General features: G+C 41.4%; 1 protein-coding gene across 1 annotated transcript; it reads left to right on the plus strand.

The window, feature by feature from the left end:
• The first annotated feature begins 332 nt into the window (after window positions 1–332).
• Window positions 333–19,423, plus strand: LOC100554246 (alcohol dehydrogenase 1B). Its single transcript, XM_003225743.4, has 9 exons — window positions 333–479; window positions 8,488–8,589; window positions 9,101–9,239; window positions 14,072–14,159; window positions 14,397–14,616; window positions 15,492–15,755; window positions 16,705–16,840; window positions 17,200–17,338; window positions 19,212–19,423. Exons 1-9 carry the CDS (start codon window positions 462–464, stop codon window positions 19,234–19,236), a joined length of 1,131 nt encoding a protein of 376 aa, XP_003225791.1. The 5' UTR covers window positions 333–461; the 3' UTR covers window positions 19,237–19,423.

Raw genomic sequence — 19,423 nt, forward strand, 5'->3', positions numbered from 1 at the left:
GGCTAGCTATTATCGTACAGTTCCATAAGTGTGATAGTTATATACACATAACTTCATGATATGATTCTGGCCAAAAGGCTTAGGAACCACTTAACCTGACCAGTTATCTTCTTCAAATGAACAGTATCAGTTTTTAATTGTTCAATTTTTACTTTGTGCATATTTTGTATCCAGCAGAACATTAAAAAAGAAAGAAAATCCTTACTTAACAGCTCTAAAGGATATGGCACCTATATGCAAAATCACCACATGACCTTTCTAACCTTCCTAGGTATAGAAATTATTGGAACAAAGATCAGTGGAGGAGTGGCTAAGTTTCTTGGGCTGGATCTTGGGCTGGATAAATACTACATTTATTTGAAAACCAAGTCACATTTTTGCAGCTGTTTTCAAGAGCAAACTTTGTTAATCTAGAAGGTCAGAAGTTTGAAACCTAACAGAGAGGGCTATAGACTCGAAACATGAGCACTGCAGGGGAGGTAAGTAAACAATTAATTTCAATATTACTTTTCCACTCCATATATATATTATATAATTGAAATGTTTTATTTCAACCAGCGGTAAAAAAAATGTGAGAGTAAATCCAAGACTTTCCAGAATGTTGTTTCTGAAGTGGCTGTTGTTTTTTTGTGGACGATTTTAGTTGGTTGTACCCTTCCTCTCAGAACTTCCAAGACTGATTCTATATTTCAGAAAGTAGAGCAAGGATGAATCATACCCTATAGAAAGCAGAAACACATGAAAAAACCTTGCAGGTATCATAGATCTGTTTAAAGGGCAAGGTTCTTGAATTGCTGGCCTTTTTCTTTATACTACAAAAAAAATGAAGTTCTGTTAATGTGATGACTTATGGGCCATGTAGTCCCGTTCCTAGTACTGTTGTGACAGATGAAGAGGAAAACTTGGGTTTCCCACCGTTTCTGCCAGATTTGGAGCCCTTGCAGCTGCAGGATGTTTGCCCACAAGAAGTCAGACAAACAAGCCTTGAGGAAAAATCTCCCCCATTTTCTCGCCGCCTTTATTATAATCAAGATAGACACGTGCGGGAGGCGACTCGCCGAAGCGCCCAGATAGCTGCCAGACAATTAGAAGATTAAGTCTATTTCCCTTGGGAAAGTTTAAGGAGTCCTGCATCTGGACAGTTTAGGTTTCGGTTCTTGTTCCCCAGAGAAAGTCTGCTTTGGCGGGAAAACAAGATCCTATATAGATGCTTGGCCACAAAGGATTCCTTGCGGAGTCAATTCGTCAGCTTCGGGAGTAGATTGTGTGTGGACTACGCTACTCCAGTTTCCAGGACCTTGTTCTCGTTCCAGCCCTGCCTTGTTCCCCGGACCTCGCCACGGATTTCGCCACGGACCCTGTTCTTGCTCCTCGCTTCTTGTTGCCTTGAATCAAGCCTTGTTTGCCAAGAATCTAGTTTGCTTTCTAGCCTTGCATTAAGCTCCATGGACTAAAGGACCTTGTCATCTCCCCTCACTTTGCTTGGCAAAGTGAGTGTTTCGGTTATTGGATTACAACTTTGGACCTTAATATTTCATATTGGACATTGTTTTCTTGGACTAATTTTGACCTTTTCTGAAAGGTCTACTTCTGAACTATTCTCTACACTTGCTTTTATTAACTTTATATATTTCCTCAATAAAGATATTAGATAGATTCTGGCCTCTGTGTATGGTTATTGGTGCTCTGCAGCCTGGGTCCTGACAGTTAATCATAAATCCTTCTGGCATGAAGGAGTCCTGCATTCTTTATGAATGTCTTCCATGGCCAGTTGTACACATATTGAAGAATGTAGTGGGAATTAAAAGGAGTGGGAGAAAGGATTGCACTGTGTCAGATTGCAGATGTGCAAAGTTAGCTTGCAATTTTATTTATTTATTTATTTGCCATATTTATATCCTGCCCTTCTCGGTCGAAGGGGACTCAGAGCGGCCTTACTGCTAGGCAGCAATTCAATGCCATGTAAAACTGTAGCGGAAGCCAGACTTCCCCTCTTCTCGGCTTCTCGTGTGTCTGTGCGGACGCAGTGGAAGTAGGAGACAGACAACTGGAGTTTTTTTCCAAAGAAAGCAGTTTACTAAAGTTCATGCAGCTGCAGAGGTTCATCCCACGCACAACTAGGTGCTGAAAAGGGAGAACCCCGCTGACAGGGTCAAGTGTCTATTTATACAATTCAATGGGTTCGGTTTACGACCGCCCACATATCAAACCATTGGTGCATATTTGTGGTGCAGTATTACATTTCATTACTTTCATTTCTCTCAAAACACATGATTTCGGGGAAATCATGTGATAACCCATTGGCTGTGTTCCTGGCCTGCTCGTACCTCCTTATATGGCCATTTCCTCCTACCCCTTCATTCCTGCCTTATTCCCCCATTTTTTTTTTTGCGAAGCGTGTATACAAAAGCTGAAGCAAACCAAATGAGCAGACTTATGGGTCCCTCCAATCCCTTCTAGCTTGCAGCCGAGCTATCTTTTCAGTGGAAAATGAGCGCAGAATAGCATTTGTACATAGTTTCATCACCAGAGGTAAACAACACATGAGGATTAAAAATATTAATCAGGTTTTAGAAAGGATATAGTCCACAGTAGAATTCTGATCTAGCCCAGTCATTTGGCTTCTTCCGATGATGGATTTGTTGCTATGGCCAGAGGTGGCCATTCACATACATGTCCAACTTTCAGGTCTTTTCAGTCTTTGGCATAAAGTCAAACTGGGGGTGTGTTTCCTCTTTCTTGATCAAAGGAATAATGTTCAGTTAATTTGAAGAAAGTCTCTTTTCGTCCAATCAAGTCTCTAGTCTCTAAGAATTGTCTCTGTGTAAAGAAAAGTCTGTAAAGAAAATCTCCATCTCTCACAGGGCTTTAGCTGTCATACCCAGTATACCCAGCGTGTGGTGTGGGGTAGACTCAACCCCTGCGGGTTTTGGATTCCAAAACAGGCCTTCCAGTAATAATGCCTTATGGATCTCCATTTTGGAAAACAGGCCTCTCAGTAACAATGCCTTATGGATCTCCAATTTAGGAAAACAGGCCTCTCAGTAACAATGCCTTATGGATCTCCAATTTAGGAACAGGAGTCCAAAAAGCTGAAAAAGAAAGCAGGAAGATAGTGAGAGAGAAGGGGGGGGGAACAGATTACCCATCTGTCGATCATCCTGTTCAGCATCACTTTTGTCTCAGCCAATCTTGTTGAAATCCCTTGTCTCTCCACGGGTGGGGCAGGTAGGCCACTATTCAGCTCCCAAACGACCCCTCCATGGCCTCTTGAGAAACGATTCCTCCATGGGCCTTCTTTCGCGATCTGCAGCAATCCTTTTTACTCTGGTCCTGCTGCAATGGTTAACTTATTTTATTCTTTGTCACATTGTCTCCGTGCTATATCCTCCTTTTGGCTTAAAAAGCAAGGTTGTTAGATGGCATATGAAAAAGTCCCTCATTGTCTCTCAAATCCGGCAAAAATCCGAATTATTTGCAATGTCCCGTTACAAAAGGTCCTAACCAGGAGAGTTGGGTCAAAATAGAAAATTGTATGTTGTTGAGTTGGTCAGCCCTTACAGCCTCCAGCCTGATGCCACACTCCATCACAGCCTTAGCACTCAGCAACACCTATAGGCCCTCCCAGGCCTCTCAATAAACATGTCTCATAGACTTCTGGGTTTATCCCATACAGGAGTTCAGGACCTGTAGCAAAAAACAATGAGAGGGAAAAGAAGGGGAGGGAAATACTCATCCTTCCAGGCTGTATGGCTCTGGAAGCACTCTCTCTAGTCGTTTCGCTCACATCCACAGCAGGCCTCCTCAGAGGTTGTGCCTTCGACAACACACTCATCTGTCTTGAAATCCAACAAAATCTTTCTTCTCCGCATCTTTTTCTTTTCTTTTCCGCAAACGATTTAACAATCCACTTGCTGCAATGCAATCTTCCACTCCAGTCCTGCTGCAGTGTTAAACTTACTCAACTCCCCTTTTACACCGACTCGTTGCTACATTCTTATTCTTCAGCTTTAACAGATCAAAATTTGTCAGTAACACACGTTGAAAAGCCTCCTGCCGCTTCTCAAATCTGGCAAAATCCAGGCTGGGGGCGATGGAAAAAATGCCCCTATTTGCATGATCTAATGTCCCGTTTACAAAAGTCCTAGTCCTCCCTTTCCGTAACCTTTAGAAAGAGCTGGGCCAAAATCACAAAGTCCAGAATCCAAATCTCACAAAATTATTATGAAGCAACATGAGATGTAGCCAATTATATCATGCCTTTGGTTCTCAAAAGGATAACTTTTTATCACTTGGGCACTAGCTCCCTTTTTGAATAAAATGTCAATCAAAAATTTAAAAATCAATGTCAGTTCTTAATCCTTCTGTGTCAGGAATATGGGATCAATTTTTTCCCAAAAATAAATATATATATTTTTTGCACTGCCACCTTGTGACAGTTTTCCATACAAAGTCTCCACAACTAATAACTCCTCTCCTTGTCCTCTCTTTTTAGTATCCATCTCCTTTCCAAAACATTCATTCACATTCCTTCTCCTTGACTTACCAAGATTACTTGTATTCCAAAGTGCTGCAAAAAAGAACTTTTAACATTTCCCTATAACCTGTAAGGGGTTTAAACAGTCTGTCGAACAGAAAAAGGGGGAAGTAGCCCACAGAGGCTTGAGTTTTCAAAAGTACACTTGTTCAGGCTCATTTTTTTTCCCCTTGAGATTCAATTTCTGGGCAAATGTCCAGCTCTTATCTGTTGTATCACCATGTTCTCCAAAAACACTGAAGCATTGTTCTTTCAAAACAAGGATTTTTTTTCAAGCCTAAGACCATTTTTTTTCCAAAAAAAAAAAAGATATCTACAGCTTCCGAATTGCTTCTGAACAAACATGTTGGCTTTTTCTCAAGACATTTTCCCAGGTCAGAATGCACAGCACACAGAAACCAGGATTTTTTCTCATTTCAGGAAATAGCAGATATTTACACACAGAATGATTTAACCAAAATCACTCTACATCTCTTATTTAGAATCACATCACTCAATTGTCATCTTTTTTCATTAAATTCACATGTCCAACATACATTTTAAAATCTACTAACATTGTTTATAACTCTTTATGCATTTTGAATTCAACACATACATCTCATTCACACAAGGTCAACAGGAATTCTGATTAGTGGTTAGTTGTTTAGATAAAGTCACACACACTCTCTCAGCTCATAAAACATTCTCACCCAGTTGTCCCAAAACAAGTCCAAAGCAAGGATTTAAGATCCAGGTGAAAGACAGAACCCCAATATATATATATATATATATATATATATATATATATATATATACACATTTACATCATCACTCATTTATCATCATTTTACTTTTCTTTTCTTTTTTCATATTAAATTCACATTACATTTTTAAAACTTCACTAGTTCACAGCGGCTTTCATTGACCTTAGCTGTCCACTGGAATTCCATTATCTTTCTCTGGGCATTTCGCCTGAGTTTAACAAGAATGACAGGGAAGAAACATTCTAACAAACTTGGATCAGTTTTTTTTTTAAGACACAGTTAACAAGTTCATAACTTATCGTTTTTACCTTGGACTGTCTGCCAAGATTTTCCCACTATCTTTTTTGGCATGAGGCCCAGATGCAAAGAAAACTTTTTAAGAAAACAGCCTTTGTTTCTCAGAAATAACAAGGAAAACTCTTTTGAAACACAATTTAACCTTTTAAACATTTCTCATAGAAATTATATGCTTAGTTTCCATTTATGCCAAGTAACTCAAAATAATTCCAGTTTTCTTGCACACACAAGGTCCTCATCAAAGGCTCTCTTTTGAAAGACAGTTTCTGAACCTCAACACAACTTTAACAGCCTCCCTCCCTTTTTCTGGCCTCTCTGCAGCTTGTCAGCAAAAGCAAACTAACAACACAGACAGACCCTCTTCGAATCAGATTTTTCCAACCGTAATAAAACATTTCTAGATATTTGTGCTCAACATTTTTTGTATAAATCTATAGACTCATTTTTTCATTTTCACTTCAATATTACCACGAAACATGCAGAACTTGAAACTCATTATTCCCCACACATGACAAAGAAATCAAACAGTTTTTTTTTCTCAAAAGGGTATGCCACCTTCCCTCTTTTCATTTTTTTTTCTTCCTTTCCCCGGGAGTTGCGACTCAGTCTTGAATGGATTTGCATCCTCATGAGTCCTGCACGACTTGGTCTTGGGGCACCCTCACAAGTCTTGTTCTCTGGGGAATTCCTTCTACGGCTCTACTTGCAACTGAGCCGAAATTGTCTAACATACACTGTAATGGGGTGGTGGGTTTGAACCCACTGCCTCCCATCCTGCCTAATAGAGGGGACTGCCTTGGCCTGGGCACCCGGACACTCAACGGTATGCGTCAGGAATCACAAGTCAGAACCCCTTTCTACCTCCCTGGGAACCTTTGTGTGTCCCTCCCGGCGCCGGTGTTCCCTAGTGTCTTACTTGACCACTATACTTGCCAGATTTCTGTAGACGTCGGAACAACCTTCGCCCCTGGACTTTTCCCTGGATCCTTTTCCTCCTGGCTGGTTTCTTTGGAACCTCACTGGCATTGCGGCTCCCACCGTCGGCCGGCGTTGGCATCAGAGGCAAGTACCGCAGACGGTCTTGCAATATTCAGGGGCCCCTTCTCGTCTCACGGTAGTTGCCTCCGGCCCCCACCGCCGAGTTGGGACCGTCCCGCCAACGGGATCCGTCTCCGACCTCCTGGCCCGTCTTATTGTGGAATCACGTCGGGGTCACCAGAAAATGTAGCGGAAGCCAGACTTCCCCTCTTCTCGGCTTCTCGTGTGTCTGTGCGGACGCAGTGGAAGTAGGAGACAGACAACTGGAGTTTTTTCCAAAGAAAGCAGTTTACTAAAGTTCATGCAGCTGCAGAGGTTCATCCCACGCACAACTAGGTGCTGAAAAGGGAGAACCCCGCCGACAGGGTCAAGTGTCTATTTATACAATTCAATGGGTTCGGTTTACGACCGCCCACATATCAAACCATTGGTGCATATTTGTGGTGCAGTATTACATTTCATTACTTTTGTTTCTCTCAAAACACATGATTTCGAGGAAATCATGTGATAACCCATCGGCTGTGTTCCTGGCCTGCTCGTACCTCCTTATATGGCCATTTCCTCCTACCCCTTCATTCCTGCCTTAAAACAAACAATAAATTAAAATAAACAGTTACATTAAAATCATAGAATTAAAACATTTTAGCAACAACATATAAAAACCACGCAGTCCAAAATCGTAATCCAGAGCCATTCCAATGATCAATTGCACATATTCCATATCCATTTCTAGCACTGCATTACTATACTGACCAAAGGCTGGGTCCCATAACAATGTCTTCACTTTTTCTGAAAGTGTAAGTGCACAAATAGTAAGGTTGTGCATATGCAGGAGCAGTGTCTTATGGGCTGCAATCTCTAGCAATTGTAGTAGGGGGCAAACAGTCTTGGATTTATGAACCAAGGAATTTGCAGTTTAGGACATTAGATTTTGAGAGGTTGCCGATATTATTAAATAGCACCAAATTTCATGTTTTAGATAAGAGTTAAAATGACCCACTCACAGTTTTTATTAATAATTCTATGGAGTCCACATAAAGCTTAGGATAGAACCGCAAGAAGCCATGGTTTAACACAGAAAGTAAGCACCTTTCAGTATTTTGTAAGTAAGGTCATTATAACTTGCTATTGCAAGTTGATTAAAGGCAGCATTTACTGAATTACCTTTAGACCCGCATCCAGGGCCGGCCGGAGATAATTTTAAATATTAAGCGGGGGTAGGGAAAAGCGCCCCCCCGCTGGCACATGGCCACGCCTCCCGCGGCGCCAGCGGGCCACGCCTCCCACGCCCTGGCCCCGCCTCCCAGGCTGCTCGCCCTGACCCTGCCTCTCATGCAGCGTGGGAGGCGGGGTCAGGGCGAGTAGTGCGGGAGGCGGGGCCAGGGTTGGCCCCGCCTCCCGCGCTACTCACCCTCGCCCGTCTGGCCTTTTCCAGTTGGCCAGACTGCAGCGGAGGTCCCTCCAGGCCACGATCGCCCTGACGGTGCCCCGCCTCCTGCCCAGTGCGCCCGGGCCTGGCTGGCCTTGCCCAGCCGGCAGCAGCCATGTGGAGCTCGCTCGTCGCCGAACAGGCCTTCCTGTTCAACGGTGAGCGAGCCCATGGTCCCCGCTGGGGCGGGGGAAGCCTGACAGCACCCCCCAGGGACCTGCGCCCGAGGCGGCCGCCTCACGTGGCCTCCATGGTGGGGCCGGCCCTGCCCGCATCCATCATATTTATTATGTTTAGAAAAATTGGGGTGTATGCAGTTAGTTCTCTGTGCAATTTCTATGAGCCCCACCAAGTCACCAATGCTAATGGCAAGGAATGCTGGAAGATGAGGCCCAAACATTGCATGAGTGCCACCATTGCCCCATCTCTTTTTATTTCCACAGGTCATCAGATGCAAAGCAGCTGTAGTATGGGAACCCAAGAAACCATTTAGTATTGTGGAAATAGAAGTGGCACCACCAAAAGCACATGAGGTTCGCATAAAGGTAAAAGAGAAAAAAACTAAAGCTGGATTAGTGCCAATGAGCAGTATTCACTCACAGTCACTCACACCAAACTGGCTCTATTTTTGAGTGTGGGCATCTGCCTCAAGAAGTAAAGAACAACTGCAATCTCCATTGAGTAATAACTGTGGACCATGAGTTTCCAGAATTCAGTAGAGACATAAGAGCATGCAGCAAATGGTAGATAAAAGCACAGAGCAAGATACAGCACTGCAGTATAGTGACAGTCTGAAAGTTTCCTATCTGATAAACTTTAAAAATTCTCCATTTGTGCAAGAAAGGGCAAGGCTTTCCCTCCTATCGCTTTCCAGTATGCCCCCAAATATTATTCTTGTACCACATGATCCTCTAAAATTCAGTGCCCATGTCAGAGTAGGACAGTAAGAGCCAGAGTAAGAGTTATCACAACAGTCAGGCATTTCCAGTCACAGTAGCAGGTGCTGAATGTGAAGCAATTGTCTACAGTGAGATATTTTGGACTTTTTTTTTCCAGATCTTGGCTGCTGGGATCTGCCATTCAGATGAGCATGTATTGAGTGATGATCTAAAAGCGACTTTCCCCGTTATTCTTGGTCATGAAGCAGTTGGTGTTGTGGAGAGTGTTGGGGAAGGAGTTACTAGTGTGAAGCCAGGTATGGAAAGCAAAATAATGTAAACACAAACTCTTTATCACCCAGGACAGATTTAAACTGTGTGAAAAAGCCAATATAATTCTAGATCAAGTGACGTAGTATTGCATTTGTTCTGGACTGACCTCACATGGTATACTATATAGTTCCTTCACTGATGTTCTTGGGAAATGTTGTTGTTCATTCGTTAGTCGCTTCCGACTCTTCGTGAACTCATGGACCAGCCCACGCCAGAGCTCCCAATCTTTAGAAATAAAGACATATAAAACCAAATAGGTTCTGAAACTGCAAGTTGCATGTATCTATCTGCACAAAAAAAGAGAGAAGAATTCCTGAATTGTAGAACAGGGCAACAAAGAGAAGAAAGGGGTCTAATGTTCTAGATTCTGGGAAATAATAAGAAACATTCACAGTTTGCATCAGTCTTGATGGAGAAAAACATATCTCATGGCAGCTATTCCCATTTGGTAATAAACTGGTTGCATGACTGGCGATCCTTTCCTCAAAATTAACACATCCCTCTTTATTGATGACCTCAAGGGATAAGTAAACAGTACATTGCAGAGTCACGGTCAGCTCTCAAGTCACTTTTCCTTTCTTTATGGCCATTGGGAAGTTCAGGTACAACTCATTGTCATAGGGCTGATTTAACACTTTCCCAGTCCCATTTTCTGGGTGTAATCAAATCCAGCCTTGATCTTTTAGAGTGGTGGTTTCCAACCTTTGGTCTTCCAGTTGTTTTGGACTTCAGCTCCCAGAAACCCCAGCCAGCTTACCAGCTGTGAGGAATTGTGGGAGCTGAAGTCCAGAAAAATACCTGGAGGACCAAAGGTTGGGAACCATTGTTTGAGAGGACACATTTTACTTGGGGCCCATTTGCACAAACATGGTAAATGTCTCATAGCTGCCTTGATCCTGACAATAGCATGTGGCCTCTAACAGTGAAAACACTTCTTTTAGGCTTTAATGTTATATACCCAAACTCACTTTATGTTCTGCAACTTGGAAAACAATACAATTTTAGTGTGGTATGTTACAGATATCTGTGTTGATAATGGGGGCACAGATGCACCCTCAAAAGAAGAAAATGGAAGGGAGGCTTTTAAAAACATTTTACCAATATTACAGCACTCAGTGGATTCCTCATGGTTGTACTTAGAACAGTAGTTCTCAACCTGTAGGTCCCCAGGTGTTTTAACCTACAACGCCCACAAATGCCAGCCAGTTTTGTGAGGATTTTTTGCCAGCTGTGAGGATTTCTGGGAGTTGAAGGCCAAAACATCTGGGGACCCACAGGTTGAGAACCACTGACTTAGAGGAAATTGAGAGACTTGAGGTCATAATCAACATTGGATGTGGTTTGGCATTCATGATATTTTTTTATATAATCATAATGCTAATTCATGGTTCGTTGAGATAAATTGGCTAGGGTAACTGAAGAAGGCAAAGAAAAATGCAACACAAATGATCAAGAAGAAGAGCAATTCCACTCCAAGGAAAGATTACAATGTTTGGAAACTCTTTAGTTCTAAAAGAAAAATTATGCAAGGTCTAAAAAAAAGTGAAAAGGGAGATATTTTTTCTTTTTTTGCAATACTTGACTTCTGGGTCACCCACTGAATATAGATAGTAGGAAAGTAAGGTCTGAAAAAAGGACTTAATACTTCCCAAAGTGCACAATTTGATATAAATCCATTAAAAATGTGCAAGGTTACTGAACCCCTCTCTCGTTTCCTTCTTATGTTGCAATGCAACTATTTCTTTGAAAGTAGTTAACCTATGGGATTCTGTATTACAAGATATTAGTGACCAACTTGGTTGGCTTTGTATGGGTAGACAAATGAATGGAGAAGCTCACTACCAACTCAGAAATACAAGATTTCTTTCAGAAGATTCAGAAGGCTTTATTAAAAACTGAGTTGATCACAGTACACCGTTGTTGCCAGGACTGAAGTCTTTCAGTTACACAGTATATTAAAAGCCCAAACCAGTTCAAATGTTTTCACAGGCTTTCATCCCATTCTCAAATAACCCAAAATATTCTATTTTCCCAAAGCTTACCTCCCTTTCCCTTTTGTGTAGGGTTTCTTACAGGAATGGCCCTGGCAGCTTACAGCTCAGGTTCCTTCCCACATATCTGCTTATTGTACCAAGCCATTAATTCTCAGCTGTGTACACATGCCATTATCCAGTATTACAAAGCATATGCAAACAGGAAGCATTACAAAGCATATATATGGGCATGGCATGACTTACAATCCCACCTGCGATTACATATTACATTGTATATCAGAGGCACTTGTTGCCAAATGCTAGTTGCTGGAAAACATAGATAGAGGAGTATTGTTTCATTCATATCCTATCTGTGGTTTTCTCTGTGGGACCAGAAATCTGCATTTGATGGGTTCTTGTTCTATCCAGTATATTTATGATCTCATGTCTTCACACTGCAATCAGTTCCACACAGATTAGATATCAACTTTGAAATGATGAACATAGCTTATTGTATTGATTCTCAGCTTGATATGCTCATTGCTGGAGAAAGCTTTGCATCTTTCATATGTCCACTAATAGGAGTCTTCAGGAAGCCTAATGATAAGGTAAAGGTAAAGGTTTCCCCTGACGTTAAGTCCAGTCGTGTCCAACTCTGGGGGTTGGTGCTCATCTCCATTTCTAAGCCGAAGAGCCAGCGTTGTCCGTAGACACTTCCAAGGTCATGTGGTTGGCATGACTGCATGGAGCGTCGTTATCTTCCCACTGGAGCGGTACCTATTGATCTACTCACATTTGCATGTTTTCAAACTGCTAGGTTGGCAGAAGCTGGGGCTAACAGTGGGCGCTCACTCCGCTACCTGGATTCGAACCTGCAACCTTTCAGTTTGCAAGTTCAGCAGCTCAGTCCTTTAACACACTGCATCACCTGGTGCTCCTACACCTAAAGATACTCTTTGTATAATTCTTAGGAGACAAAAGGTTAATCTACACTGTAGAATTAATGCAGTCTGATAGCACTTTAAATGTCAGAACTCAATGCCATGGAATTCTGGGATTTGTAGTTTGTCAAGGTACCAACTGAGAAAGCTAAAAACTTCTAAAACTATAATACCCATGATTCTATAGCACTGAGCCATGGCAGCTAAAATGGTGTCTAACTGCATTGATTCTAGATGCAATCAAAATTGATTGGAAAGGCTATTCTAGGAAGTATCTTTCAATCTATCTATGTCAATGTATGTATGTTAGTATATTTCTTTGTTCCACAAAGTTTCCCAGATGAATTGATGGATCTGGACGGTACACAAATCCTTCATTTTCAAACTTAAAATTCTGGCATGGTTTGAAATAAAGTGTATTTTAATTTTTCCAGAGCACCCAAACACTAGAAGATATATATGTCTGCCCTCAGATACAACCACAAGAGGGTGGTACATAGATAGAAAGGCTATTTCACATTGCCAGCTCATGAGTTCACACTGCAGTGCTCAGATGCAATTAGCAGAGGGCATTATATAGATATAAAGTCTACCTCAGATGAAGGGGTGTTGATATGGAGACATTTGGGGATGTTAAGGGAGATGCTCTGACAGGGCCAGGAAAGAAGCAAGCAAGCTGGAGATCAGAGAAAGGAGTCCTGAAGATTATGAAATGGGGGTAATAACTGAGTTCTTAACAAAATCCTAAATCCAGAGCAGTGTATTTTATATGCATTGACAGAACAATTAATCAGATTTAATCTGTGGGGGAAGCTGAGAACTGAAATGTTTATAAAACAATTGCTTATGCACCTGGAGTTGGCCAAGTATGCATTCTCTAATGGCACCATTCATAAAATCGTAAAGCTAACAGTCAATATTTCTAATAAATAGCACTAGAAAATGCAAAACCAGGCCATGCTACTCAATATATGCTCAATATATGAGTAGTATATATGTTACTCAATACAAATTAGGTTTTCTGTTATGAAAAATCTCACTTTTTGTAATAGTTTAGACAGGCTTTATTTTATTTATTCAGAAGCGAATTGATTATCATGTATTAAAAAACACACAAACAAAGTTAAGAACTTGGCATTTTACTAGATTTCCTTTGACCAGAAGCTGGCCACTTGGAGTGCCTCTGTGTCACTGTGAGAAGGTCCTTCATTGTGCATGTGGCAGGGCTCAGGCTGCATTGTAGTAGGTGGTCTGTGGTTTGGTCTTCTCCACACTCGCATGTTGTAGACTCCACTTTGTGGCCCCATTTCTTAAGATTGGCTCTGCATCTCGTGGTGCCAGAGTGCAGCCTGTTCAGTGCCTTACAAGTCACACAGTCTTCTGTGTGCCCAGGAGGGGGTTTCTCATCTGTATCAGCCACTGATTGAGGTTCTGGGTATTAGCCTGCCACTTTTGGACTCTCGCTTGCTGTGTTGTTCCTGGAAGTATCTCTGTAGATCTTAGGAAGTTATTTCTTTATTTAAGGCATTGGTTTGCTGGCTGATATCCGAACAGAGGATGGGCTGGAGATGTCAATGCCTTGGCCCTTTCATTATAGGTTGCCACTTCCCGACATATGTCAGGTAGTTCAATACCGGCAAACAGTATAATTTCTCCAGTGGTGTAGGGCGTAGACATCCTGTGATAATACAACATGTCTCATTAAGAGCCACTGTTTTAACGTGGTGAGATGTATTCCACACTGGGCATATGTACTCAGCAGCAGAGTAGCAAAGTGCAAGGGCAGATGTCTTCACTGTATCTGGTTGTGATCCTCAGGCTGTTAGACAGGCTGTTAGTTAAGGACCAACTGTGCAATTGCTCAGTCTTGAACCTCCAAGCTCTCCTTTTTGTAATTTACAGGAGACAAAGTCATCCCATTGTTTATCCCACAATGTGAGGAATGCCGTCCTTGCATTCATCCCAGAGGTAACCTGTGTAAATTGAATGGGTAAGTTTCTGTTATTATTTGCAATCGATGCCAGGAGGGCCATCTGAAACAATTCTGAAGCTCAATTTCCTCACCAAGTGAAGACCTTCTTATTCTGGTAGGCTTTTCAGAACTGATTGTTTCACAAGAAAGGGATCTTTACTAGTGTGCTGTGATGCGTCCGAGTAGAATAGTTCTATACTCATTCTTATCTGGTGGAAACCACATCTCCTTAATTTCTCCTTCTCTATTTTATAGCATTGAAACACCTCTTGGACTTATGCCTGATGGCACCAGCAGATTCTCTTACAAAGGGGAGCTTGTTCACAATTTTGTCAGCACCAGCACCTTCACAGAATACACTGTAGTACATGAGTCCTCAGTAGCCAAAATAGATGCTTCAGCTCCACCTGAAAAAGCATGTCTGATTGGCTGTGGATTTTCCACTGGTTATGGCGCTGCCATAAATTCTGCAAAGGTAAGATCACTAAAACAACTTTAGTATAACAAAATTAATTTACTGACACAATATGCAACCTTGCTAGTGAATTGTGCTGATACACAATGTGATACTGTGCAACAAGGACTTTGATTGCATCGTAGGGCACATTGCACTATGGGATACACTGTATGTACATCAGGCAATTTCTTCTGATTGGGACACTTTACAGGGCATCTTGTGCACTGGACTTTGTTGCACAAGGGTGGCTAAATTGCACAGTTATTCCACAATCCCATGTAGTACTTGTTGTCAGTCCATCATCTCCACTCAACAAAGCCATCAGGAGCTGCTGATGAGCAAAACACTTATCTTGTGTGGAGATATTGGGTGCTTCTGTGGTGGTATCCAATATGCTCCTCTTGCTGTAGTTTTTTAAAAAAATTTTCACCTGGCATTTTTCAATTGTGAAGTGCCTGAAAAAATTGGGAGGGGAAGCAGTATAGTAAGAAGCCAGAGTTATGCCACCCAAACAAAAATGACATGTCAGTAAGTTGCTGCTATCCCAAATAATGAGACAGTTCAGGACAGTGGAAAGCATGCAGTAATGTTCCTAGTCCGTTGTGATTACTATGCAATGGCCACATTGCTGGCAGTGGTAACGCAATCATCCCAATGGCTTAATTCTGTTTGCTACGAATATCAATGTTTACAATGCTACAATTCAATTTTGTGTGATCATAATCAGTTTACTTGTAACAAGATACTAGCCACATTGCGTGGCGGGAGGGCGGGGGAAGAAACAATAGAGTTGAGAGGCATCTTATGAATTACATGCTGTACGTATTTGTGAATTGGTTAAGATGTTTAATTGTATAAATACCCTTAGTCCCAAGATCATTCTTTTGATATAGGTGGAACCTGGCTCTACCTGTGCTGTTTTTGGACTGGGAGGAGTTGGTCTCTCAGCAGTGATGGGTTGCAAAGCAGCTGGAGCATCACGAATCATTGGGATTAACAGAAGCAAGGAAAGGTTTCCTAAAGCTAAAGAGTTGGGAGCCACTGAGTGTGTCAGCCCTCTGGATTTTGAGAAGCCCATCAATGAAGTGCTGTTTGACATGACGGATGGAGATGGCGTCGACTATTCATTTGAAGCCACTGGGTGTACCGACACTATGGTATACATATGAAATTGTAGAATAGCACTGCAGTGGTGGGCAAACTTCTCTATAATTTTTCTTCCTGTCTCCAATATTTATCTCCAATAAACCAGTAGGGCAAAGGTGGGCAACTGCATGAGGAATATGGCCTATTCCAGCATCACCAAACAATTAGTCCATTTTTTTCTAAATCCCTCTCAAAATGATGACAGAATGTAATGGGGTGGCTCTCCATTTCACCATTTTAAGATGGTCCAAAAAGGAACAGTGCTATTTGAGAGTAGTATGGGACTCTGGGGTGATTGTGGGGATGTTTATATATGTTTTTACACACATTGTTTGGAAGCAAAAATTGCTCCACAAAATCCAATTATTATATTTTTTAAAATTTTGGGAATCTGGCGAATGGTAAAGAGATTCAGGGAACACAAACATTGGTTCCAGGGGCTGCATACATAAACCTAAATTGTTTGAATGAACTTGAGCAGACCCACCAAATGAATTTTCTGGTGTGCCAAAAAAAGCTATCTCCCAATTAAATAAATGAGTCTACTCTTGCTGAGATTAAGGGTGCATCTAAACTGTAGTTTGACACCTCAGTGCTGGGATTTGTAATTTGGCGAGGCCCCAGCACTCCTTGACACAGAAGACTAAAGACCTTATGAAACTGCAGCTCCCAGAATTCTATGAGCCATAACAGATAACATGGTATCAAACAGTATTAATTCTGCAGTGATTCACCCTGACAGTAGATGTAGGGCTTTCTTCCATGCATGTCCTTAAAGTTGTCTATCTCATAATCCAAGCCATTATCAATGTAGTTTCATTTGGATAATTCTCTTTGCAAGTTTGATCTTTTATCGCACAGTAAGTTATGATTCTTCAAGGCAATAACCGAGTGACATGGAAGGCACAAAAATTACTTTCCATGACTTGATCTGAATGTGTGACTTTGAATTTCCTTTAGGCTGCTGCCTTGGCTTCATGCAACAGGAACCATGGCATAAGTGTGATGTTGGGATTTTCGCCTGCATTATCTAAGATTTCTTTCTCCCCGGCACTTATCTTAACTGGCCGCACTTGGAAAGGATGTTTATTTGGAGGTATGGTCTAAATTCCAGTGCCCACCCCTCTATTAGAAATTTAGGCTTGCAATATGCACTATAGAACAGCTAGCAGAAAATGAGTGGGGAAGATGGGTATTTGGTACAAGCGTTGTACTAAATTTTGAGCAAACCTGGCACCCATGAATATGCTGCAGGTGTGCTCATCTACACTCCTATAGACCTTGCTGGACTGCAAAACTTATTCACCTTGGCTAGTATGGTCAATATTAGACGGCTAAGACTGTTCAATACTGGCTCCAGCTAAGAATTTCTGGGCCTGAAAGTCCTTTAACATTTATGTTCAAAGCTGTTTAATTTGATTCTTAGCTCTTGACTATACATTCTCTCATTTGCAGGTTGGAAAAGCAAAGATGCTGTTCCTAAACTGGTTTTGGATTTCATGCAGAAGAAGTTTACTCTGGATCCACTCATTACACACACTATGCCCTTTGATAAAATCAATGAAGGGTTTGAACTGCTCCGGGAAGGAAAAAGGTAATATTTTCTCCCTTATGAACAGCTGCCTTTTGCTCACCTATAAATAGTAAATGTAACCCAAAAGGTAGGAAAGGACTCAGAATATCCCCAACATGGATCAGGCTTTAGAACAGCAGGGCCAGACTTTAGCATAGCAGGCTAAACCACTGTGCTACAGAAAGATCCTGCTGATCAAAAGCCCAGGTTGGGGATGAGCACCACCTGTTAGCTGCAGCTCAACTGCCCACCTAGCACGTCAAAAGCAGAAATGCGAGTAGATAAATAGGTACCACTTTTAGTGGGGATGTTATCAAGGTGTCCTTAAGGACATCAATTGGGAGGAAGCTCCTTGTCATGGAAGATGGAGCGACAGCACCCCCCTCCCCCCCGTGGCTGGAGTTGAGCACAGATGCTGGAAATAAGAAGGGAAAACTGTCTTTACCTCTTCTGTGTTGTCTGTCCTTGTTAACTGTATAATTGACATTGACTGTTTGCTGTATGTGTGTTCGGTAAAGCTGCTCTGTGTTCCCCTTCGGGGTGAGAAGGGCGGAATATAAATACTGTAAATAAATAAATAAATATCTTTATCTTCATCTCTAAAACAGATTTTATTGCCCAAAGCCTTGGTCATTTGCTAACCTATTGCACTCTTTTTAGTGCAAGAGCAGGGTAATGCCGATGTGCATTTAATTGTTTCATTTATTTAAAAACGATTTAAATCACTTCATAAAACATTTTAAAATTAATTTAAAAACAAATACATGTTTAATAAAATAGCACCAATAAAATAAAAAAGCAACCCCAAATTACTATTTCTAAAGGCATACATGGATTTTCAGTGGGGTTTTGTGCAGTTGTGGGTTTGAGCATGTGTCGTCTGGAATTGAAGGGTTGTTTTTCTAGAAAAAGTACTTCTATGCAAAAAAAAAAAAAGCTGTTTGCAGAAACATTTACAATTTTTGTGCCAATAGTGGTTTTTGTGGGCACAAGCCCCAGAATTCCTGCACACAATTTCTAGAAACAAGGGCTTGAATCCCATAAGTCATTTACAAATGTGTAACCTAGAGTTATGCACTTGTGACTATCATATATTTATGGGCCTTATGTAGCCCCTAGTTTAGGAGCAATGTAGGACTGTGGGGCCCCCATCTACATTGCCATATAATGCAGTTTGAACTGCATTATATAACTTTACACTTAGCAGGGAACAGTTGCTGTTATCAATGGAGCTCTGTTCTTTTGTCGCTCAAGGAGCAACTGGCAGTTTTTCCAATCTTCCACATGTGAGCAATCCTCAGTGTAAGGGGGAATTGTGACAGGACCATGTTTATGCTTTTTTCAATGGGCTTTCTCATGGCAGGGCATGGCAAAGGTTGCTAGTTACTTAAGGAAACAAACCACTTCCGATTGCATCATCTGCATCCCGATAAATGGGAATTTGGAGGAATATGCTGGAATTCATTGCGTAGCATCATAACTGTGATGTCTACACATGAATAAAGGCCACACGGTTTTCTGACCATTTTATTTATTTAGCATGAAAATGTGTACCTCTGAATAGTTATTTATGCCAGTGTTTCATGGCCTATACATACTCAGCCAAAATTGTGCAGAAATAGTAGTCTTCTACTGCAGTGGGAGGAAAACTACGAAATATATTCACTTTCAAGTGTGAGAATAAAGGAGGGAAAGATTTACATCCCTAGGTGATGAAAGAAATGCAGGAAGGAAGCTGTTGACAAAGAGAGAAAAACAAAGGAGAAAGGGGGAAATAGATATCTCAAAGGGAATTAATGAAAGGGGATGTCTAAATCTGCCAAATTATATTAACTCTCATATGCAGCCCTGAATTTGTCATCATACTTAAACTTTTTTTTTTTTAATATTTCAGTATTCGCAGTGTTCTGGTATTTTAAAGACCCCCCCAAGTGGTGAAGAAAGCACAAGACAGTGATCTTTGTCAGCTACATACTTTTTAATGGAACATCTGTGAAAAAGATTGGGCCTCGTGAAATTGCCAGTACCAATGATATTTTACCAGCTAGAGGTCTGATCTCACGATAATTGCATCCTTTGCAAAAAAATAAAAATGTTGAAATACAA

This window comes from Anolis carolinensis, chromosome 5, assembly GCF_035594765.1.
Source record: "Anolis carolinensis isolate JA03-04 chromosome 5, rAnoCar3.1.pri, whole genome shotgun sequence".
In the NCBI taxonomy this organism is placed as follows: domain Eukaryota; kingdom Metazoa; phylum Chordata; class Lepidosauria; order Squamata; family Dactyloidae; genus Anolis; species Anolis carolinensis.